The 26,127-nt window shown below is 40.6% G+C and overlaps 1 protein-coding gene and 1 long non-coding RNA gene across 8 annotated transcripts in view; one reads left to right on the forward strand and one right to left on the reverse strand.

Moving 5' to 3' along the window:
* PPIL2 (peptidylprolyl isomerase like 2) overlaps nucleotides 1-26,127 on the reverse strand; it is a 118,987-nt gene that overhangs the window by 48,260 nt on the left and 44,600 nt on the right. For all 7 annotated transcript variants that reach the window (XR_012155048.1, XM_073312715.1, XM_073312716.1 and 4 more), the window contains 4 exons: nucleotides 15,300-15,375; nucleotides 14,077-14,237; nucleotides 11,468-11,543; nucleotides 7,005-7,111 (listed from right to left, as the gene is read on the reverse strand). Coding sequence is in view for 6 of the 7 variants with exons in the window: in XM_073312715.1 (XP_073168816.1) it covers nucleotides 7,005-7,111; nucleotides 11,468-11,543; nucleotides 14,077-14,237; nucleotides 15,300-15,375 (420 nt within the window). In the remaining variant the exon portion in view is untranslated. The remainder of the gene's footprint in view (nucleotides 1-7,004; nucleotides 7,112-11,467; nucleotides 11,544-14,076; nucleotides 14,238-15,299; nucleotides 15,376-26,127) is intronic.
* LOC140898631 (uncharacterized) lies at nucleotides 2,456-7,669 on the forward strand. Its single transcript, XR_012155049.1, has 3 exons — nucleotides 2,456-3,499; nucleotides 5,020-5,070; nucleotides 6,712-7,669. It is a non-coding gene; the product is annotated as an uncharacterized lncRNA (long non-coding RNA).

Here is a 26,127-nt window from a genome sequence, read left to right on the forward strand (position 1 = left end):
GAGATGGGAAGGGCCCTCCACTATTCCTGTCAGTTCCAGATTTAGGAGGAGCAAAACAAAGCAGCACAAACAACATGCAACAGCAACCCTATTGTGAAGCACAGAACAAGTTACAGCAGCTAAATGAACAGTTTGCCAATAATATTTGTTGAGAAGATCATTCTCCTCCTCCAACCCCAATCATGGATACTATATTCACAAAGTTCAAAGCATTTTACACGTTAGCATCCAACTTACTTCAAAAGGAGGAAGAAACCATTTGGGAAATACAGTTTATCAAAGAACTATGGAAAGTTACGAGATTCCTTCATCACGAAGAAGGGCAGGTTGATTTATCGGCCAACATAGCACTCTGGAGGGAACATTCCACTTCTGAAATCAACACAGCCTACTAGCAAATGTTTCCTCTAATTGCTTTTATACCTGAGGGCTGACAGGATTTTTTTTTTTTGTTTAAAGCTTAAAAACTGCAAGCTGTAGTTGCTTTTACCCTAAGATGTTTTATCGGTTAACAACAACACAGGTATAGAAATGAGAAATAAGTCATTTATAGCCCCCTTGGGCAGCATTCTATTTAGCCATTGCAACAATATTACAAGCTAGGCAGGATACTCTGACATCAACAAGACATTTACCAGAGAGCGCAAAGTGATGAAGCTGAGACACAGAAAATAGGTATCATGGTTACTGAAATCAGCTAGAATAAAAATTAGATTCCAGAGGAATTGGAGAGCATGATCATGCAACAAGGTCAAAGAAATTTTAAAACAAATCTCTTCTTTTCTACTGGAAATGGATGAGAAGTGTCTGAGCATCTGATCTTCGAAATGGTCCATCTCTAGTGGATAGAAGATTTACAAGAAAAAGAGCTAAATTACAAATAATTTGAAGCTCAAAATTATACACACATTCATGTGCATCTGTAAACTGAAGTGACAAAAGGTACATCACTGTTTAAAAATCTGGACCCAAGTGACTTGGTCACGGTCACACCACAAGTCAGTATCAGAGCCAAGCACTCAGGCATATTTGATGGGTCAGATGGTACCAAAAGAGCTAAAGATCAGTGTTTGCCGAATAATGGCTCCTCTTCAGATAGTCAAGATGTCATCATTAAGCAGAGCTGCTAGGCTCCAGCAAGAGCCTAAAATCCATTTACATGGTGAAAGAGAGAGATATGAAATTAGTCTCTCCCTCTTTTATTCTATGTTATCTCCAAACCTCCCTAGCAATAGAAAACTAAACTGAAAAAAAGTATGAACCTGCAAAAATGGCTACAGCTAGGAATGACTATTAAATGACCAATACTGTGTGTTTTTCTACTAAATCACATTCCATATTCTTTGCTTATATGAGAAATTGCCCAGAAACAGAGCAATTAGAGATGGAAGGAATTTTACTGTAGATAACTAGTCTGTCCCTTTGGTTTGGGCTTTGCACTAATGGCAATTTGCATATAAGTGCTTTACACTTCCCTATCCCCAATAAAAAATACTTGAACATCATACACCTGTAAGGAGGGAGGCAGATACTTTTATCCCTTTTTAAAGATGAAGATCCAGAAACCAAAGGCCTGATTTTCAGCCCGTTCTCAAACAGGACCCCCTTTTTGACCTCGTAGTTTAGATTATTTGGACGGCTGCATCCCAAAATATATAAGTGGCCTAAAGTGTGCCTGTAAATGATTTGAGGCTCAAAATTATACACACATTTATGCGCATCTGCAAATTGAAGTGATAAAAAGTACATCACTGTTTAAAAATCTGGATCCAAGTGACTTTGCCAAAGTCATGTAGCAAGTCAATGTCAGAACCAAGCACTCAGGGTCTCCTGGCTTTCAGTCCCAGGCTCAATCCATTGCTGCTTTTCTAGTTCTTTTTCCAATTTAATTTGAAACATTTCCAGGGATGAGGCTTCTGCTACTTCCCTTGGGAGACTATTCCACAATCCAGTAATTATGCATGCATTGATATAATTACCAATACAATAGAATCCATTTTAAATGAGACACCCTGGTTGTTGGTCTATTGTCTTGACTAAAGAAGCAACCACAAGAAAAAAACCCTATACTAAACAAAAATAGAAGAATAATACTGAAATCCACTGCATTTCATCTTTATTTCTTCATATTATCTTTGGTTAGCAATTTTTTACATTGTAAGACCAAAGCTAAGAATTTAACACCTGGTTAAACACTAGCAAATCCTGTGCAGTAGCCGAATGCATCTCCACTAAGTAGAATTAATGTTCCAGTTAAGCAGCATTTATTGGAAATACAGTATCCCTTGACTAATTCAGCTCCCTGGCACATGTCACAATAAAAGTGACCATCTGATTAAGTGTGTCTCCACAAAATGGAGCATGCTGTATCTGAATGAAAAAGACAGGGAGGAAAATAGTGACAGAATAAGCAACAGGAATGCCCTTATGCTGTAAAGAGAACAGTATTGCATCTCTGCTCATTTAAGGCATTTAAAATCAACAGAAAAGTCAGCTTATCTCCAGAAATATTTTTTACTGCTTTTCTTCAGTTCAGTAAGTTATATGTCAAACAACATCTTTGCCATTCTGGAACCCACGTAAAGTTTTACAGAGATCTTGACAAGCGATCTCAGATGCACACAGGAAATTTTGGATTCCAATCTTATTGCACGCTCTGTTTCTGAAGCCCATCACAGCATAAGTGATTATTTCAATCACAATGGAATATTGATTTCCCTCACTTAGATCAATACAAAACATTTCTTGGTTAGCTTTATGCTGCCAGGCAGAATCTCATCACCATCAATCTTACTGATTAGCAACTTGCACACCATTTTGGTATATGTGGATTACTGTATTGTTTTAAGACACAAAAATAACTAATTAAAAAACTTCATGTGTGTCAGAAGAACCCCAACACCAGCTAATCTTATGATCTCGGAGATAAGAGAACAGCAGATGTGCTGTTTCAGCAAGAGGCCTTTACCTCGAAATCTTCAACTCTAACCCACTGGATTATTTTAAAATGAAATTTCAGTGTTGCAGTATTACCTACAGAGAGATAACAAATACGTATTTTATAGCAACTTTGAGCCTCTGTGCTAAGCTCACAGGCTTCTCAAGTTCTGGGTGGGAAGGAGCAACAGATATTGCACTTTGCAGAGATGTGCACCTCACCCAAACAGTACAGGCACTGCTGATGTTCATCACAGCTAGAGAAGAAGCAAGTGTAGGAGATGCAATCCATGAATCCCAGGACTCTAGACATAGCCCCAGAGCCAGCGAGGGGCTCCCCAACTGTGGGGAAAGAAATACTCTATGATAACTATAAGTTTTAACTACTAAGCTAAGATATATAACAATTTACAAATATTTTCTTTTGCAGGTTATACAACGGAGTGAAGGTGGACACGATTCCAACTCAGGCCAAGCAGCGACAAGAAGGAACGGGAGAGGCGTCAACCCGTACCACCCCTTATACCCTGAGTTGGAAGCACAAGGAAAGCTAGTGTGCAAGGTGTGGCCAATAGACACTGTTTTGAAGAATTTCTGGACTCAGGTGCCTGGTGTGCATGAGTACCCACATGTGGAATATGTACAGGGACCAGCACTCAAAGAAGAATTAAAGACTGTCATGATGCATATGAATTAAGGCAGCACAGGAAACCTTCATTTTGGTATTTCCCAACTTCTGAATGCTTGACTTTGCAATCTTAAATAGTTTTTACCTTGTATTTTAGTGTGTAATATATACATATTTTATGTTCTCAGAGCAGTAATTAGTCTCCTATTTAGCTCACTACTATTTTACTAATACATGCATAGCTTTACACAGTGCCTCTCTGCTGCCAAAAGGTTGCTTAATCTGCACATATTTAATCAACGCAAAGAAATAAAAGAAACAGATGGTCATAGGCCAGTGTTTGATCAGGCTTGGCTGTGCATAACAGTACACATTTGCAATATGCATATAAGAAAACACTGACTTGAAAGGGACATACATAAGGACATGTATGGAAAAATAAAGAAACATGTTAGGCACCATACTGGGAATGCTATAAAGGGAACTAGACACAGACTATTGAGGACTGAGACATAATGGTTGCTCAAGTGCTCTAAGGAACCATATTGATCAACATGGGAATGGCTTCGCTCAGCATGCATTAGATAGGAATCAGTTTCGTAACACCTGACAAAATAAACAATTCAACACACAGTCTGCTCACTCTGTTGCTGCCCCTAAACAGTGCTGTATGGCCATCATCTGCTTTTCATCACTACATAGTGCTATTCAATGTTTAAGAGCAAGAAAGCCACCTTTGTCATTGAACAGGGTGACAGACCTATAGATTAATCATGGCGTGACATGCTGCTGTGATGCTTCCCACATCATGGTGATGCATCTCTCACTCATCACCACTACTGTTTGGCAGAAAGGAGGATAAACGGAGCTTGGTGTATTTGTTGCATTCTCATTTTCCACATCTCCAGCCCTGCACACTGCCTGCTAGGCAATGAAATGGAAGCTCTGGTCATATTTTTGGACTCCACAATAGCTGCCTGAAGCTTCTGAGTCACTGGCTAAATATCACTATTCTACAGTTATAGTGGTCACCAGAAGCAACGTCTAGAGTAAGCCCGAAAAATATTTCCCATTATAATCTCCTAATTCACATGCTTAGAACTTTCCAAAATACCATTTGGGCTGAAATTTTCCAAGTTTGGTGTCTGCCTAAAAATCAAAAATTTTTTAAAAAGTTTGAGTGTAATCCCTTCAGGTGAGTTCTGGAAGAGCGAGACAATATTGTTTGTGTTTGTTTTAAAAAACAGAGCTGAGGAGGGAGTGGGGTTGGGGAGAAAGCTACTTTTTGCAACTTGGTACAGAAAATATTCAGTGATGTCACACTCTGCCAATTTTACTACGAGTCTTGCTATATTTGTGATTCTGATAACCCTGGGTCCTGGAATCAGATAAATATAGGGTTGTCTCAGCTTTCATTTTTTTAAAACAGTGAATTTCTACCCTCTTGGCTGTAGGTTAAAAAAAAGCCTGAAAACGTGAACTGTAGAGACTTGGACACCCAGAAGGTAAATAAACCCCCGAAGTTATTTTATAAAATCACATGACATTTTGGAATCTGACTCAAAGTTTTGAATGCCTGGGGTTGGCAAAGCTGTATTGTCTCTATTGAGGATTAGTGCTTCCACTTGGTATAAAGGAAGATGGCAGCACAGCCCACTGAATAGGGCATTCGTCTAGGAGACCTGGGTTCTGTCCCTGGTTCTGCCACTCACATGCTGGGTAACCCTGAGCAAGTCATGCTCTCCTCTCTGCGCCTCTCTTTCCCATCCCCGCTTTGTCTGTCCTGTCTGTTTAGATTATATAAGCTCTTTGGAGTAGAGTCTCTCATATATTATGGTCATGGTCCTGCAATGTGTGTAACTCTACACCTCAGCAGTCCCATTGAAGCTAATGGTATTCCCACAGTGTATAAAGTTAAACATGTGTGCAAGTCTTTGCATAACTGGGGCTCATATATTTGTACAATGCCTAGCTCTCAGTCAGGTGCCAACTCTCAGTTAGGGCCTGTAAGGACTACCGTAATACACAAATATTAATTTAAGATTGACATTAAAGCATTAGAAAGTTATGCACTGACCATGTAATGCAGGACATTTCCTTAATGTTCCTGGTTCACACTTACACATATATACACTATGTATTCATAACTAGCTACGGGCTAGATTTTGCCAACTCATTCATGTGGAGTCGTCGAGCCCGATATTGAGTGTAGACCTATTGATTCCAATGGCACTATTTGTGATGTAAGATATTACTCAACAAAAGCCTGGTAAAATTTGGCCCAAGTTTACTCTTCTCATTGGCTCTAAGAACTCGAGCTCTGCTGGTGAAACTTGAAAGCTCTACAAGCCAAACAGCTGCTTAGCAAGAAGTCTGTAAGCACAGCTGGTGAAGCTGGAGAGAAGATATGCAGCTATTAGCTTATAAAATTCACACTCTGAACAGCTCTAGAATTTTTCCTTTTGCTTCTCTCTCCTTTTTTCTTTTAAAAAGGAGAAGAACTTTTATAAAAGGTATTCACACAAAGCAGAGATTGCACAATTAAAATCACAGTTTGGAAATGCACGGCAATGTTACCTAGTCCATTTTGCACATACTTACTAGTTATCTGATTAAATGTATAGCGTAATATCTTACCATTTCTATCAAACTCTATTCTCTATAAAGACAGGATGTATAACACAGCTGAGTAACCAGTGCTATTGGAACCTTCGCTTTTGTATATCTTGGTTTTATCATTTCAACCATGCAACTTCAATGTTACATTAGTGCAGCTTATCACATTTCATAATAGAAACAATACTTTGGACTAATGTGGCATTTTAATGTGATGATCTCAAAGTGCTTTACAAAAATGGGCAATAATTATTATGACCATTTTTCAAACAGGTAGTGCTGAGGCACAAAGAGGCTAAGTGTCTTGCCCAAAGCACACAGACAAAGTCAACAGCAGAGTCAAGAATATAAGCAAGGTCTCTTGACTCCCCTCCCTTCTTAAAGTCGAGATGGTGTGTTCAACTGCAAATAGGAAGGGAGATATCCATAAGATAATTTCTATATTAAGATGCAGTCCATGCTATGAAAGAGTTTGAGAATCTCCGTTCGATTTTTAATTTTGCTTTAATTATTTTCTAATTTCTCCATAGACTTGCATTAGCTGACTTCGAAGACCCTGACTATCTCTACTCCTGTGTTACTCTGAAGGGCCACGAACGATGCAAGAGCCTTCTCCTCCACAGCTCATGCCATCAGGAACTGCTTTTCCTTTCCGCTCTCACCCTCTTGAGTCTCAGATTCTCTTAGAATTTCACATTTTAAAAGTTAAAAAGATCACTGAGTATATACTGCTTGCATTGTTTCACTATTCGGAGCTCCAACCCCTGTTCTATTCATAATCTAGAGTTACATTACAAGACTGAATCTAGGTAGCATACTGTACCATATCACAGTGCAACTCCAAGTTCAGGTCTCCTTTATTAGTGTGCAGTCGTACATAACCTTTTTTCTTCACATACTGGTATCGCACAACGTCCTCCTCAATGGCAGCTGCCTCAAAGCAAAGGTAAAAATTAGCACTTTTGAAATTTCTTCATTAACCTTTAGAAGCTATCTGCAAACAAATTACTAGATCCCTATTAGATGATATCCTCCCCATGGACTTAGGGCCCTCACATATGGTAATGTACAAATCATCAGATGGCAATCTCACATTAATCATCCTACGCCACAAAATTTTCATTCTAGAAAGCCACAACTTGTCTAGAGCCAACAATGTGGTCTGTATTTTAAGCGTCAGGTAACCCTGAATACTACACACTGTAATTTTCCAGTAGTATCTACTAATTATGGGTATTATTTTGAAACCAAATTGCTTCTTGCCAAATTAGAAACCATGCAGGTAGTCATCAGCCAACCACAAATTGTTGACATATGAAGACCTGAACTGATGGAGCCATGTCACTACTGGAAAGTCAAACCAAAGGCTCACTTCAAGAGACTTATTTCTTTTGTGTCAAAGAAACTCCATTTCTATCAATATTTCTAGATACCCAAATCTGTCTCCAAAGCATAGAAAAATAAAACTAGGGAAAGATACAGGAATTCACGCTAAGTAAAGAAAATTACTTTGGTAAATATGCAGTTAGAGTACTGGCTTCAGGCTTTAACTAAGTGTACTTGATAGTCTGAAATCTTTAATCCCAAGAGTAAGAGCTCTATCTTGCATTTTAAACACTAATTGCCAAGTCACTTAACACTGAAATTAAAACATTGAGTGCATTTTTGTTTAAGCTAGAGGACGAAAGGAAAGAATTACTGTTTAAAATGCATCTTTGGCAAGAAATAGAACCTTGAATAGCAGTAAGTCAAAAGCTGCCAGACAGCATGCAGTTTAAGATATAATTTTAACCAATACCAACAGGTTTTTAAGCCAAAAGACAGTAAACATTTTACATGAGAGGAGATCAAGTTTCATTGCTAACTTGCATATATGTGCATCCCATTTTGTGGTCCATAGGCATATGAAATACCTCATTAATTTTAGTTCAATATCTACATACTTACCATTCAGAGCTAAAACTAAATTCACAATTGCTACATTATTTTGGAATGAACTCACTGGAAAAAACAGCTGCCTACCTTTTCGTAACTATTGTTCAAGATGTGTTGCTCATGTCCATTCCGTTCTAGGTGTGTGCGTGCCCATGTGCACAGTCATCGGAGATTTTTGCCTTAGGGTACCCATGGGGTCAGCTGTGGCACCCTCCTGAGTGCTATGCACTTTGTGAACACTCTTGGGGGTTACGAGAGTCCGAAGGGCAGTGTCATGAATTGGAAATGGAGGAACTCAAAATGGAGGAATTGTCTTTGTCCAGAGAAAATGGAGACATGGAAATATGCATCCTTCAAGACAAGGGCGGCATACTAGTCTCCCGGATCCAGGGAGGAGACTATGGAGGCCAGGGAAACCATGCAGAACTTCAACTTTTTGAGGTGCTTGTTGAGGCGTCGCAGGTCCAAGTTGGGTCTGAGGCCCCATTTCGCTTTTGGGATTAGGAAATAATCTGAGTAGAATCCTTTCAACCCTCTTCTCCTGAGGGACCTCCTCTACTACCCCCATTCTGAGGTTGTCTACCTCCTGGGCGAGGAGTTGCTTGTGAGAAGGGTCCCTGAAGAGGAATGGGGAAGGGGGGTCGGAGGGAGGGTCAGCCAAGAACTGCAGGCTGTAGCCCGAAGATATGTCAAGCACCCAACAGTCTGAAGTCAGCCGTGAACAGGTCAACCGTGCAGCTGTGCGTCCATGAGCTCGGAGAAGAGCCCTGCTCCTTCAAATGGGAGGTCCTGTAGTGTGGTCTGCATCTCCTGGGATAACCCACAAGACTGTAACCAAGAGCTGCGCCTCACTACCACCGCAGAGGTGACAACCCTGGCCGCCGAGTCAGTAGCCTCCCAGGCCATCTGGAGGGCACCTTTCGCCATCACTTTGCCTTTCTCCTCTGAATAGGTGAACTCCTGGGCTTGGTCCTGTGGAAGAGCCTCCTTTAATTTACTAAGGGAGTCCCACAGATTAAAACTGTATCTGACTAACAGGACCTGGTGGTTAGACACCCAAAATTGCAGGATGGCTGTAGAATAAATCTTTCTGCCAAATAAGTCCAGTCTCTTGGCGTCTTTGTTTTTCGGCATGCCACTCACCTGTCCCTTTCATTAACAGCGGACACAACCAATGACCCAGCTGGAGGGTGTGTATTTAGCTATTCAAATCCCTTTACAGGGACAAAATACTACTTTTCCGCCTTCTTAGAAGTGGGCGGAATGGCAGAGGGGGTCTGCCACAGCAATTTTGCAATCATAAGAACCCCTGAGTGGACAGGCAGCGCGATCTGGGCAGGGATGGTGGAGGATATGACATTAAAAAGGTCATCTGACTCCTCCATCAACTCCTCAGTCTCCAGGTTTAAATCAGTAGCCACCCTCTTAGGAGGGCCTGGTGCTCCTTAAAGTCATGGATGGGACTGCCAGTTTGGGAGGGGCCCGCCACCGCTTCCTCTGGAGACAACTATGACAACTGCACTGCAGGGGGAGAGGCAGGTTCCCCTTCCCTCTCTAGGGATGGCTCCTTAGGTGTAGGAGCCTGCTGTGCTGCCCCCACATCAGATTCTGCACCCTGCTCCGACTCCGGTGCTGGTTTGTCCCAGGCAGCCAGGAAGGAATGGTGGGAGTACGGGACCAACATCATCAGCATGCCCCAAAGATTCCAGTATGGCCATTGAGCAGGCCACTGTCCCTGCTGCCATGCTGCTATCGCAAATGCCATGCCGGTCTTGTGAGTCGGTGGTGAGTCACCTTTTCTTGGCGAGGGACTGAACTCCTGCTCCAACTTGAACCCTTGCCCCTCCGGTGACCAGGCTGGAGCAGTGGAAGCTTGAGTTTGCCGACTGACCCTCATTGGTGACTGGTGAGAAGAGGGTGAGGATCGGTGCCTGTCCTACGAGCGGTACCAGGGAGATGGAGACCAGTGCCACAATGGGGAGCAATCCCATACTGGTGGGGGCTTGACGCTTGGGAGATCGTCCAGGCGATAGCGACCTGCACCATGGCGATCTCTGACAGGGGGCTTGCCGGTACCAATGGTACAGGGACCGGTGCCTCGATTCTGGTGTCCCATACTTCGGGGGGGGAGAGCATAGCATAGCATCAGGGACCTGGGTCTTCTGGCCAGAGACGGAGGTTGTGGGAACGGGGTCCTCGGCCGTGGTGATGGGGACTTATGCCTGCGGTCCGAGGATGCTCCACTTCCCTATGGGGCGGTCCCATGACTGGGTTGCCCTTGGACGGCGGGTCCTTAGCTGAGTCCAGCACTTGGCGCAGAGGCAGCTGACTTACTGGGTCTTTAGCCGCTGAGGCCGCTTCAAGCAATGAAGGCCCTAGAAGGAGCCAGGATGCCCTGCTTCTCCCAGGAGTCAGAGGCAGATCCCTGGCTGGGTTAGGGGGTCTGAGCGCAGCAGTACTGCCGTGAAGCTCTAGGGCAGGCATGTGGCCCAACACAGGTCCTTTGCCCAAAGCCACCTTCCCCTCTGGTGCCGGGGAAGCCCTTCTTCTTATGCCGCTTCTTAGGCACCGGCAACGCACTCTGCACCGATACTGATGTGCCAGGAGTGGATTCCAAATGGGAGGGCTCCGACGCAGGACGAAGCACAGCCTCCACTAGGAGGGCCCTCAAGTGGATATCCTGCTCCTACTGGGTTCTAGGGCGAAAGTTCTTGCAGATCCTGCCCTTGTCCTTTATATGGGACTCCCCAAAGCACTTCAAACAGCTGTCACGGGGGTCACTAATAGGCATCGGCCTCTTGCATGACGAGCATGGTTTGAAGCCTGGAGAAAGGTGCATGCCCTGCTCCAGGGAGAAGTCCCAGCTGGGACTCTAACTACTAAACTAAGACTAACATTTAAACTAATGGCTAACTAAGTACCTAGAAACTATATCTACAAAGGAGATAACAACAGCTGTTAAGAACAGAAGACGAGGTGCTCCGACCAACCATCATGAGCAGTAAGAAGGAGCTGAGAAGGCATAGGGCCAGTGGCGCCTGATATATCAGCACATGAGCGCATGATATATCACCTCAAGAGGGCTGACCCTATGGATACCGTTAAGGCAAAAATCTCTGACGACTGCGTGCGTGGGCGCGCACACACCTAGAATGGAATCGACATGAGCAAGCACTCAAGGAAGAAACCAGGGCTATAGCTGCATGTACAATACTATTCTAAGACATCATATACTGACTAGTTAACAATGCATTCTTGCAGTCCTCTCAAAAGTATGTATACAGGACAACATACTTTATACCAGTATATTTGATTAAAATACACTTTGTTAATGATCGGTATCTACAGTACCTGCTTCATGTGTTGTTTCTGGGGCCATGGCAGTGGATGTGAAGGAAGCACTTACTGTCCCTGTAGAATAGTGAGCCTGTACAAAAGATTAAAAATTCAGCAGAGTTAACATTACAAAAACTGGAGGAAAGAGATGCACCTGCACTCTGCCCTCAAATCCATCTAATTAATTTTGATGTACGTACACACACAGTGAAATAACAAGCTACCTATATAATAGCAGTCGTAGTAATTAATAAGAAATAATAATAATACAGCTGGAGGGAATAATGGAAGCAATTAGTCAGCTACTGTCAAAGCAACTCCAGTTCTATTAATTGTTAAAAGAAGATCAGAAGTCCATCTACATATCGGGTAAATTCCTGGCCTCATGGATAAAATGGATGTTTTTTTCCGTTGTCTTCAGTGGAGCCAATATTTTACCCCTAAGCTCTCCAATGGATTTAAATACCAGTACTTTTCTAAGTGCCCTGCTAGAATGAATTAACTGTCGGTTTTAGCTTCTCATTCCCACCAGGCCTTCAGATAGACTGTGGTGAAGACTGTCTTATAAACAGTAATTAGATACATTTGTGTTTTTTTAAATGTTACCAGAGCAATGTTTCCTAAAGTATTTGCCGCATTTCCAATGTCTTTGCAGTACTACAAAGCTGGGCTCTAAAGATCTTGAAAAAGAAACTATCCCGTTGAACAATACATATACTGCTTTCCTTTTCTTAACTAACAGTTGCTAAACTAAATAATAAGATCTGGCAGGTTGCTATACTACGTGGCACAGCCTACATTCTCCCCCCCCCAAAAGGGACAGCATGGTTTAATAACGCTTTGGAAAACATACATCGGCTTTCTTGGTTCCTCTTCTGCAGATGCACAAGTGCTGCAGTTTTAAGCGTGTCTGATACTGTTGTGATAAAATTTCATATTGACTTTTCATTTTTAGGTTATGTAATATTGGCCATGATAAAAAGAAAAAAGGTTAGATTCTGTAATTCCTTACTTAAAATATTACCACTTAATTACTAGAAGTACACAAATGTCTTCTATGTTTCCTATTTAAAGCAGACCTTCTCTTTATAAGAACTGGAGCGGAAAGAGGAGCACTACGCGGTGGTATTTCTCCATCTGTCACCTATAACATTTGCTCTGATGAATTTCTACTTAAGGCTGTCCAGACACTGAGCTCAAGGGGCTTATTGCTTCCACATCATCAGGCAAGGGTTTTCTTATCACAAGATATTTTTATATTCACAGCTGGAGATATGAAGGGAGCATTGCTGGCAAGACTTCTGTAAAACATCCTGGGTAAGTGAAATTAAAGCTTACTAAACATATGGAGGGGCTTTGGGAACACTCAGAGTGACACTTGAGCGGACATTGTCACGTGACCCCTAACATCTATAGCCCTGTTCATAGTTTTCTTTTCTGAAAAAAAATGGAACCCCACTCATGGATCTTAAGATGTATTTGTGTTTTTAACTCAAGACCAAATAAGTAATAATATATAGCTTGTTTAAATATTTATACACACATCTGTAGATCTCAAAGCATTTTATTGAAGTAAACAATAATATCCTCATTTTACAAAGGGAAAAACAGAGGCAGGGAAATGAAGCAACGTGCCCAAGATCACCTAGTGAAATCAGTGGCAGTGCTGGGTATAGAATCCAGGTTTCCTGTGTGCTCTGCCCCTTAGGCTATACTGCCTCCCACAGAAGCCAAGGGAGCTTTGCCAATTATACCAGCTGACAATCTGGTCCTGTGACATGCGGACAGTTCACCGTCCATATGATTTCATCTTTTTCCCCAAATACATTTTGTTTTTTAAAATTGTATAATTGCCTGAATAGGAACAAACAAGCCAAGACAAATCTAAGCCTTGCAGCTTCTCATATATCTAGGCTCATAAACAGTCTAAATTGCCTCTGTTTTGTTTTTAAATCACGTGGCACACTCCTACTAACTGATGTTCATACAAGGGTAATCTAAGCACAGTGACATGTCCCAGAGAACTGTTTTAGGGAGAGGATAACACTCAGCAATCCTGGATTCAATATGCAGACGGATTATTTCTTGACAACCATGAACACACAGTAATATGCCCCTGATAAGGGCACCTTTTACAATAATCCATTAAAAATACTGTGAAGAAGAACTGTTGAAGCTGCTTCTGGTGATTTATATATATGCCTACATCAGGAACGATTCACTTGCATTGCCCTTAAGCTGTGTTCCTTCTGCCAATGATAAATTAATTCAAAGCAAGAAATTACAAGCTGGAAGGAAAAATCTTCATCACCTAACTCACACCATGGTAATCACATCCTAAATTTAAAGAGCTCTACCTCTTATCGCACCTGATTTAAAAAATATTTTAGGCTCATTTACAAATATTTTACAAAAAAATCCATTGACATACACACATCACTGCATTTCTAAAGAATTGCAGTATAATTTAGCTACACCACTCTCATTGCCTCTGATGTATGGTAAGTTCCCATGCACCAGAAAACAGCCCTGTCTGCTCAGGTGGCGATATGGCTACTATACTGAAAAATGCCTTTTACCATTCTTCGGAAATGTAATCAGTGTCGAACTATAAATCAACTTACTGCATTCAGCTTATCCACTTTTCTCTTTTCCGGGGCCTTCATTGTAGCTGCTAGAATATCATCTCCTTTGAATTCTTTATACAGCTCCAGTAAAGTCTCTCGGGTCTCTAAATTTGTATTTTTCAGATAGTAAGATGGATCCAATTTTGCTTTTTCTTCATCTGTAAGATAGTATTAAACCACAGTTTCAGTTAAAAAGCAAGCTCTGGATCTCAAAATCATTTTGTTCCCCTTCAACTTAACAAGGTCACACATATCTCTCTAGCCAACAGAAGTTGCTCCAATAAAAGATATTACCTCACCCACCTTGTTTCTCTATAGAAGAAGAAATCTTTTTCATGGAAACTGACACACATTTTTGCTTTTGTAGAAGTGATTATAATGAATGAGTCAGCAATAAGACACAATGTGAAAAAAGTGACATCCAAGTATGGTGAGACAAATACTTTACTGGCCATGTACTAGAAAAGGGCTTGACTTTATATCCTTTCCCATTGAAAGACTCTTCAGAACAACTGGAAGCTACCTAAACTCTTATAAATCAATTTAAACCACTTGTACGGAATACTAAAAAGACAGACACTATTTTTGGATACATAATGCAAAAAAATCTGCCCTTTGTCCCCTCAGTGAATGAAACAGATCTATGGCTCATAATGCCCAAGATACATGGTGTCACAGTACAGAAGCATTTTTTTTTTGAAGTGATATAAGTCATACCTGGGTTCTGCCCTAGCATGCCTAATTTTTGCTGACAAATATTTAGAGCTGAATTTGGCTGGGGAGAGGAGGGGGTGGACAACAGGGGTAAGGAGGTTGAAGCTGGGGGTGGGAGCAGAGCCGGGGACTGAGGCTGGGGCCTCGGGTGTGGGGCCAGTAGCCGGGGTCAGGAGTGGAGCTGGGTGGCGCTCCCTCCCCACTCCCCAGTGGGGCTGGCCCGGGCCTCAGCCACACACCCCCAGGGGAGTGTGCCCCACAGTTTGGGGTCCTCTGATCTATTTAATGATAAGCACGGTGGAGACTGTCTCTTACTGTGTGTTTATACAATGTCTAGAACTACCGGTCCCAATCTGAGCTGGGGCCTCTAGGCACCATTGCATAACATTTCATAATCCCACCATCCAGTGTTTTCTTTTAAAAATCACTCGACATTCCACAAGCTATTCTCCGGGTTTGTATATTAGGATTAGAGTTTCTTCAGCCAAGCTTTAGTTCATCCTTACCTGGGTCTGTCACCTTTAAGTTGTTTTTAACATGGAAGAAGTCGGACACATTAAATTTGTCCAGATTGGTTGGATCCTGAAAATAAAAATAAAAAAAAGTATAATGGAAATGAAACAGCAGGTAATAGCAAGCGTGTGTTAAATGGTGGGCTGGAAAAGACTGAACTAAACATGATACAGACAAAATTTCAGGTAAACGATATATAGAAAATAGCTATTAAAATAGCAATATCTGAAAGAGTAAAAATTCCTGGTTATATTTGTTATATGACTGACATTTAGTGTTGTGTTAATTAGCAAGTACAGAACCAGTTACTAGCATAGTGTTGCTCATTAATGGACTGGGTTCCGATAACTGGTCACAGCTTGCAAACTCTGAGATTCTGATTCTAAACTGAGTTTAGCCTTCCAGAGTATTAGCCAAATAAAATGTCCAGCACCAAAGGACCAGATTATTGAAGTTCTCTAGGCACCTATAGGTACAAATACGTGCCCACTAGAATTTTTAAAAATATGTAGGCACCTATTTACTTCTTTAGGCAACTAAATACCTTTAAAAAAAATTTGGCCCAAGGAGGATAACACTGCAAACAAATACAATACAATAAAAATGATTCCTTCATTTTTAAATGAGAAATTTAACACTTTAAACAGGAAAGATAACTGAATGCCCATGTGGTGTAGTACGTGCTATTCATTTGCAGTGAGGTTCATTTAACGTGAGCTAATATAGCAGGGCCTTCAGATCCACATGGATCCTATTGATCACGCAACACATTTTTTCCACAGTCTTAGAAAAAATTCACTTTCATACAACACTTTTCATACCCAAGATAACACAGACTTCTTTTAAAACAGCAGGGAGTCTGATCATAGCAGCACAGTGATTATGCGGACCAAGAAACAAGAGCTATTTGCTCTACCATACATACAGCGTCAGATATCAGACTGACTGATGTTTTTTCCACTGAATGCATCCGATGAAATGAGCTGTAGCTCATGAAAGCTTACGCTCAAATAAATTGGGTAGTCTCTAAGGTGCCACAAGTACTCCTTTTCTTTTTGCGAATACAGACTAACATGGCTGCTACTCTGAAAGATATCAGAAGCTGTCTATTGAGAGCATACAATAGGATTGCGGTTGTTCAGCAAATCCATGACTGGGAGCAGGAGGCCACTTCTAGAGAGTATTATTAGTGTCCCTGCCCATTTTTGGAAAGTGCCGTCTGATCTTTTATTTCCACCAGGACAACTACCACCAAACATTGGAGGAGACGCCCTCCATGTAATGCCTCATTTGAAGAAGAATATGTCTAAAAATATGTCTAATATGTCCAAAATCTCTTAATATCAAATCTTCCTGTAGGACTTGAACTCGTGACCTAAGAGTATTACCAACTGAGCTGTGAAGGTAGTTCAGTAAAAGTACTGAGGATAGTAATAGTACATGAAATAAAAGAACAGAGATCTTTTATCATGGAATACTCCGGGTTCAAAGGTAGCCAAGGTATTAAACGAATGGTTGGGGGGAGGGGAGCGGGAGAGTCACCACTTTCACACAGACACTATATTTCAAACAGCTTCCTAAGCATGGAAAGGTGGTAAATGATTAAAATGACATTAATGTTTAAAACAATTAACTCTAATTTCCATACTAATATTTTAAAAACGAATTATAAAGTTATTTCTCAGGGGTATGTCAGTAAATCAGTTTAGTGATATCTCTGTAAACTGTATAGCTAAACAAAAAACCTTGAAGCACTACACTCATTTTTAAGCCACTTAATACTAGTAGGGAGCAAATGCTCACTCTGAGGGACATTAGGAGCTGAATCTGAGGTCCTTACTCCGTCTAAACTCCCACTGACTTCACAGATGTGTTAGGTCAGAAGCCTGTAATTTGCTGCACTCTGGCAGAAGATGCAGTGAATTGCAGGATTGCAGTCTTCCTTTGGGATTTGATCCGAAAAGTCACCTTGCACATGTTTTTGCCAGCACATCTTGCTAGGGTCAAGTAGCTGATCCAAGAGAAGGGTAGTCACACTAGTGGATAGAAAAGGGGACCAGGAGTCATGAGGGCTAGCCTTATTTCTGCCACTTGCTGTAAGACCGGAAGCAAATCCCTTCAGCTCTTTCTCTACCAATAAAAACACGCCTCACACACACAAAGGCTGTGAGCTTTAATCAACTTTTGTGGAGCATTTCAAAACCTAAATATCCTCAGACCAAGTATGCTCTATTAGACTGTAAGCTGTTGGGGGCAGGGACAGTTTCTTAGGCGATGTTTCGTATGGTGCAATCCTCATTTACAAGACGATGTTAAATAAGCAACAAATAAGTATCACACTGAAAACTCTATTAAGTGACCCACTCAAAGAACCAGCAAAAAAATTAATGACCTACTAGATGTGGATCTTTAAACTGTGTGGCCATGTGGCTTCCTGTACAATTTTGTTTGACCTTTAGTTAAAGTGGTTAAGACATGGGGATGCCTACTGGAGAGGCAGTATCATTCAATAATCCTTAATCTTTCCTCATAATCATCATTTCCCCCCTAAGGCTTGGCCCTTGTAAGCTCATCTTTCAAGCAAAGAGGTCACAACATCACATCAGGATAAATAATTATTCCAGGAAATTATATCTTACAGAAAATAAAGAGAGTTGTGAAGTGGTAAAGGTTGCTTGAGGAGACAAAATCTAAAATACCTTAATAAAAATACAACAGTCAAACATTCAAAAAAAAATATTGCAGACTAGGTTAGTGACTAATACACTGACATGAATGTGAATAGTATAATTATTCAAAAAAAGTAACAAAATTACTCAAATTGTTACTTTCAATTAGAAAGTTCTCAAGATTCCATCTCTACTAAGTCAATGGTTAATACAGCAGAGCTGTGGCTTCATCTCTCATTAAATGATACAATTATGCCTTTCATTCATCCCTGAAATTGTATGCCTCCATTGGTGAATAAATCTTTAGTTTTATTGCTGGCAGTAAAACCAAAAGACATTTATGAAATCTGCCTGCATGAGTTTGCACCCTAATGACGACCCACTGGCTCGCCTGTTTGCTTCTCTCCTCCTTCCCCCCGTCAAATCATTTCCCATTATTTTTCAGTTCCACAACAGCAACTAGGATGCAGCCTCACCAAGGCATTTGATGTTGAAAAGCTAGATATTGTTTCTTTTCTTTGAGCTCTAGCGTAAGAGAATGTAGCTTTTGATTTCCAGGAATAGGAAATCTGGGCGCATTTCTTAACCATCCTGGTATGCTCTTTCACTTTTGTATATAAACAAACTGTTCTAGCACAAAAAATAAGTATAACATGCCCCCAAAAAATCCAGGGGTAATTTCTGATCTCTAAATTGACATCATAGAGGGAAGTGAGGCATAAATGAAAAACAAAACAAAAAAAGCCCAGGCAAAGGCACAACTTTCAACTGCCAACAGAAAATGCAGATTGCCTGTTTTCACGCATTCCTCTAGCTACTCACAGGCTACAACGTTTACTTACAGAAAGCTATAAGCATGCCAGGACACTACAGGTGAAGAGAATAAGACAATTTACCCATTCCAGGGATCTGAAAATACATCATCATATTAATAGAGAACATAAGGATTTTACAGAAAGTCACATTTCTGCCACTCCTGCTCAAGCTTAGGGGTAAGAGTTGCTCCTGGAACAGGCTCTCTTTGTAACAGGGAGATGGAGGGAGAAAAAGTGGCCTACAATAAAGATTAATCTGGTAACATACATTATATTCTCTTTTACAAAAGCCTCATGATTAAATTTATTTATATTTTATACATAATTTAAATAAATTTAGATATCTAGTTACTTAAAGGCCTCCATAAAGCGAAGTCTTAAGCGTTCAGGATATCACAGACTCCTCAAGGTAGCTAACTTTAAAAGGTAGCATTTCACAGCCATAATACTTTTAGTTGCTTATTGGCTTAATCAGTGTGACCGCTGACACTGAGCAACTAAGGAAGAAGCCTTTATAGCCACCCACCCCTCTATATACTTCCCCTGGCTCTCCAAAACCTCATTTAACTACCTCTTCATAACTCAAGAATCACAGTATGGAATATGGTAAACAGCAAACTGCAACCTCATCTCCTTAGAGATCATAGCTGTTCTGTCTCTCTGTCCTTTGGAGTTCTAAGCATGAATGACACAAATGAGAAACCCCAAGGCCTTGTGAGCTATTCTTCATTATACTCAGGTGGGCTGTTTTATTCAAGTAGAAACCTTTAAAGATTTGATTTATACTATCATCCTTCTATTCTCATTTCTGCAATGCAGGAATTTCACTGTACATTGAGTAGGCAGGCCAATTAAGCAGCATACATACTACAAGTGTATTTTTCCTTCCGTCATTGAAGAAATGTTCTATAACTTGAAATCTGAGAGTGGCATCTCAGTCAGGTTATCTAGGGCAATAAGTCAACTGACTCCTCCCTCTAAAATTAAGCATTGTGATTCACTAGGAAGAGTTTAATTTAGAACGAGACATATGTTGACTGCAAGAGCACAGCAACAGATGTTAACTTATGTACAGAATACTGCAGGGTTCTACTAAGCACACCTCTCCCCAAAAACTTCGCAAAATAGGTCTGACCAATCCTAACTTGTGCTGCAGATAATGTGGACAAGTTATTTTTTGTCCAAATAAAATCCAAATAAAAACACAAATAATACACATTCTTTGGACATATCCCTTTCAGGAAGAAACTGTCCAACTATTAATAAAATATTCAACATGCCAGGTTCATCTCATTACACCAATGACTGTTATTGTGCAGAGAATCAGATGAGAGAGGGAGTCAAATCAAGACATGAGTGTTGAGAAGACAGATGTAGAGATTAAGACACTTGTTTCAAGGCACCATAGTTGTATGGATGGACTCTCCTTTGTAGAAAATGACTGGAGTCAATAGGGAGTGCCCCTGCTCCAGTTAAGGTGAAGGACCAAGAGCTAAAAATTCCTGGGTAATTGCTGTACATACCTGCCTCTTTGTACAAACTTGCCTTTTGTTACTAGCTACAAAAATGTGGAATTGCTTTTTTTGTAGCTAGCAATAAAGGGCAATGGTGGGTTAAGAGAAAGAGGCCTAACCTGTTTCTGTTCACTTTTTTTAAACTACAGCAAGTCTAATGAAATTGAAACTTATGGTTCATTAAATAGTTTCAGCATGATATTTTTTATTTTTAAGCCCCAATCTGAATGGAGTATTTAATTTTATCATTTTCAATGAACTTTTTTTCTTTTCTATTTAAACATTCCTCTCAACTGTTCTGACCATAAAAACCCTTTGTGTTAATGCAGGAGAGCCTGGAAATAAAACTAATGATTAAAAAACAAAACAAAATAAAACTAACTAGCCTCTTCATTATTAAAGGTGAAATGTTAAAAAATAGTAAATTAAAATTCTGAGGTTCTTTCTGATTTAAACTTTAACAAATTACTAACAGGTAAGAATTTCACAGTGTTGCCAGCTGTTACAATTTTGCCATAAATCTCATGATATTTAATGTTTTTCTTAAAGCCCTGGCCCTTGAAGACCTTTCATTAAGTGAGAATCAGTTTTTTGTTTGTTTTTAAAGTTTCTAGCCCTCATGATTGTGGAATACAAGCTTAAAAACGTGACCCAAGTACATCCTAGAGATTCAAAACCAGGAGGCAAAAAAAACTAACCCATTTTAAAAGATATGAATTGGGGGCCTCAGTCATGATTTTTGAATACTTGGTGCTGGCAATACTATATATGTCCTTTTAGGCAGCGATAAAATCATGGAATTTAGAGATTAAAAAAAACATACAGAGGGGCCTAATTCAAGACAGAGTTAATGGGGAGTTTTGCTAATGACTTTAATGGGATGATAAGATCAGTCTCCCAAGAATTCTCACTTGTTATGTACACTTTGAAAACTGCCTTTGGGGTGAATGCACCCAGCCTGATTAGGAACCCTCCTGCACAAGCTGTGAAGTGGCTTCAGAGCTGCTTCATAGAGGTTACTCCAGCATAGCGGCTGGACTAACCTCCATGGGCACTTACACTGCCTTCCACAATGCTGGTTAATGGTGAGAGGATTCACACAGTGGAAATCATCTGGACCCAACCATGTCCTACCCCATACCACAGGAAGCTCAGATAGAGTGGTGTGTCCCTACCACGTCATCCCTGTATCCAGCCCCTTCTGATTGTATGCAATGACTGTGCACCCCGTTCATTGCCAAGGAGCCCTCTGTCTCCATAGAAAGTGTTTGCTTTACCCTTTAGACAAATAGAATAGCAAATGGGAAATGGCTCAAGAGTACAATATCAATTAGCACACAGCTCAGCTACCTCCAACTTTGTTCATTAGTTATGCTTCTTCTCACAAACACCAGTGGTGTTCAACAGCTTGTCAGGATGCATGTCTTGTCTACAGCTGATTAGGCTGTACAGCAACACTTAAAAAAAACCACACAGCAATACATACATACTTTATTTTTAAATGGCTGCAAATGTATCTGCCACTGTATGTTTTATGCCCTGATTTTTCTTCTCTAGTCACTTCTCCTGAGAAAACACCATTCCATCATTTTTTGTGGTTCAAAGCACTGGGGATTAAATCCATTAATCTTTCTAACACTCCGTTATTTACGGGGACTAAGCCAGTTACAGCTCTGGAACCATTTGACTTGCACAACCACATTTTATAATAATTTTTCTGGCAGCCCCATGTGACAAGCAGCACCCTCCTGGCCAATGAGAAAGAGACAAGATTGTCAACTCAGCTTCTTCATCACCCACAAGGATTGCTATTGAATAAAACCTAGAGAGGCAGCACAGTTCCTCTCACAGGACGCCCATCCCCTGCAGGCTTGGACGCCAACAGTAACTTGTATATGGTTTTACAGTGCATAGCAGGAATAATTTTTCTGTATCTCAGCAAACTTTAGGGCTTGGGTGTGCATGGATGCACAGGGGTGGTGAAGGGCTGAGAGTCCCTGAGCACTAATATGCAGAGACTCCTCTTTGCTTACCACCCCTCAATACACGATACACCATCCACCCTAAAGGGGGCGTGGGGTTATTGCAGAAGGTACATTGCTGCTGCACACTAGGAAGCTCTTAACATACACTGTACCTCATATAGCTCCTTCAGGAGGCCCACAGAGCTCAGCACTTTTCACAGAGTGAGTGTAGGCTTATCCTCTCAAGGCAAAAAATCTGACTCTTTGCGTTTCTGGTCATCTGCCCCTGAGCTGTGGTAGGAGCCTCAGATTTCCCCGTCCCATATAACACATTCTGGTAGAAACATGTACACTGCCTTCTATCCCAGATCTTCACAACTACTCAAAGAGAAAGAGGCAAGATGTTACATTTGGGTTTAACCTATAATTAATATACAATAACCAGCATGGGTTCATAAAGAATAAATGTTGCCAGCCGAACTTGATTGCTTTGACAGAATCTCCAAATTAAAGTCTGAAGGGAATGTAGTACAGGCCATATGTTGGGATTTAATATCAACTCATAAAATCTTACTTGAAAAATTAATTCAAATTGCTTTGTGGAGGGGACATACACATTGAAAACTAGCTAAAAGTGTAACATCGGCAGTTTATCAAATGAGGGGGTGGGTGAGAGATCTCTTATGGGATATCAAAAATATCACCAATACCTGCTCTTATGTTTCATCCAAAGATATCAATGCAATTTACAAAGAGGGTCTGTATCATTAGTATCAGGGATCAGTATTAAGTCCTGGAGTATTTAAGATCTTTGTTAGTTATCTGGAAACATGTTAGTGAAATCTGTAGACAATGTTAAATTGGGAGAGTTGACTTCCAATCAAGACAGAGAAAATGCAGAGACCTAGAAAGATTAGAAATGTTCAAAATAACAAAATTCAGTTTGTAAGAGATACCAATTAATACAGCTGGGGGAAAACAATCTGAACTGTAATCTATAGGAGAGAGAAACTTGGATGAAGTAGTCCTCAGGTGATAGAGGACAGCAAATTAAACGTGTGTTTGGAGCAATATATGGCAGCCAGGAAAAGGACAATGTAATTTTGGGGGTATAAAGACTGAGGTCAGGTGTATTTAGAGCAAGGACCTAACAGTCACTCTCTCTGCGGTTCTGGTGTGACTGTACCTGGAATACTGTGTATATTTCTGAGCACCACGTATCAGAAAGATACTAACGAAGTGGAGGGAGTTCACACAAGAGCTACAACGGTGATCTGGGTTACTGACTGATGAGGAGAGATTAAAGGGGAGAGAGCAAGAGAGAGAGATGTTCGGCTAAGAGATGACAGAGTACCAAATATCTGAAGAGAGTGTAAACCCCCAACTGTTAAGTGGAAATAGTTAATTATTTATGGAAAAACAAGAGATCTACATTTTGGAAAGAAACATTTAGGCTGAGTATCAGGAGAAGCTTCCCCAGCCTAATACACTTTGCTCTCAAGAATGGTCTCTCAACAGCAGGGGTGGACTTTTAAACTTCTACTGAACAAACCATCAGGAAATGTTAAAGATGGATCAATCATACAACTAGCTGACATAAGATGAGCATTCCATCTAGCTTCTATTATCCTATGGTAGCTGTTTGCAGCCAATACCATTCTCCTACTGTGATCTCATGAGATCTCACAAGCTACCCAGGATCGGGCCAGGTATTTGAATGGAAGACCCACTCCCAAGGAAAGTCTTTTGTGGTTTGGGAAGTGGTGCTCAGAGATCCAGTAGGGCATTCCTTCATCTGAACTAGTACTGAATCATTGCCCCAGAATGGCATTATGGCAAGTAGTACACTTAAAAATGCTGCCTTCTGTGATGGTATGTAAAACTCAGGGCCCTGATCACTTACAGAGAGAAAAGAACCCATGACACCTTTTGCAGGATTGGAGACACTAGACCTAGTGTCCTAGCCAAATGCCAGTTTTGGTAGCTGCATTCTGCCTACCTACATTCCCCTGAAAATTTTAAGCAGAGATGATCTTATTCTTTGCTGCTTCCCGAGGGGTAGTGTAATGCTGCTGTGTAATGTTAAACAGTTGCCATGTTCCACACCAGGCCAGTGGTGGCTAAAGCAATTTATGTATATGCAAGTGCATAAAGCTCTTTACACAGAAAAGTACAATATAAACGTAAGATATTGTCATTGTTAAAAAATCGAATTCTGAGTTTGCTTTTTGTTCCAGATCAGAAGTGTAGTTTTGTTTTGCCCTTTTTTACTAAAAGCAATCCAGGTATGACTGTATAAAGCAACAAACATATCCAGTCAGTTGAGTGGATGCTCATCAGCCAAGCTGTAAAAAAAAGTCTGATCAGTATTTGTGCAACTCATTATTAGTGTTGGTAATTGGTACTTATTACAATTTTTCTGTTATACCTCTAAGTAATTCTATTCTAGAAAGAATAAGTATTAAAAACACCACACCTCCACCTTCTTCAAAAGAAGTAAACACTTTAAAGGCAGGTTAATTTGGGGGTCATTTGCTATTTTAACAAATATTTCCTCAGCAGCTGTAGGATTCTGCTGTATGTAACAGAAAGGAAAAATGTGGTCATACATCTGGAAAATACCTGATAAACACACATTAATCTAGCTTTCCACTTGAACTCTATTTATATTTCACTACAAAATCAGTTACAGTAACACATGTGCCCCCATCTGCTTCCTAGGACATTTCGATGAAGCATTTCCATAGTCTGTTTTCTGTCAATAAACTGAGCTACTAAAAATACAGTTCCATTCAGTTGCTATTTGGAAAGTAAAGAATGCTTTTTATAGAAACCCCTCCTCCGTGCCTGATGCTTTGCCGGCAAGCAGGGTCAGAACTACCAATCCAGCTCTCAGTTCTTGCTCTCTCAGACACAAGGACATTCAACTCATGTCAGGAAAGCAAAGAAACCTGTGACAATTAAAGATTTAAATATATAGTTGAAAGCTTTCCAAAGAGACAATGTACATAAGCCAGAGTTCCAGCTGCAAACTCAACCCAGTGATGGTCTTTGGCTAAGAAACAAAGCCAACTAGTGACAGGGCTTGCAAGGGTCAAGTCACTCACTGCCCAGGGTCATCTCGACACAGAGAATTTATAAGGAAGAAAGCCAAAGACCTTGGTCTTTCTTCTAAATGATTTACCAAAAGGAAAAACAGTACATAAGAAATAATAATGAATTCACACATTAAAAAAACAAAAACATGAGGGTCATGACAAAAACCCCTGGAAATTCCTGCCTAAGAATGAAAAGTAATAAGGTATAGTTTCAAGGTATAGCACACGGGGATTCAGTTGCATTACACCCATTGACCTGAATGAGAGTTACACAGCTAAGTCTCTGTGCACTACTTTGATAATTGACCCCTTTGACACACTTCTGTATGCTCTAACACCTACACACAACAAGTGTCCCTACACTATTTCCTCAGTGCACCCCATTATGCTGGTATGTTGGAGGACACAAATGGTTCATTTCCTCATTTAATGTGAATCTCTTAGCTTTTTTTGTTTTCTGTCACAGAAAATTCCTTTTCTTTGTTCACTTTTAAAATACCTCTTATACTTTGAGGCTGCAGAACCAAATGTGGTGAGACAGAGACAAATTTAGTCAGTGGTCTGCTACATGCCTGAGCAGATAAATGTAGTTCATGCTGCATAGTCCAACCAGGCACATGAGAATTTACTGCATTCACTAAAATAGGGCTGGCATGTGCACTGATTTTGTGTTAAAAACGAACTCCTTCAGCCACTGAAAGCTGCTATACATAAACTGACTTTCATCCCAATGACAATTCCACCCCCCGCCCCCAATAGGA

The sequence above is a fragment of the Lepidochelys kempii genome, chromosome 15, assembly GCF_965140265.1.
Source record: "Lepidochelys kempii isolate rLepKem1 chromosome 15, rLepKem1.hap2, whole genome shotgun sequence".
Lineage (NCBI taxonomy): Eukaryota > Metazoa > Chordata > Testudines > Cheloniidae > Lepidochelys > Lepidochelys kempii.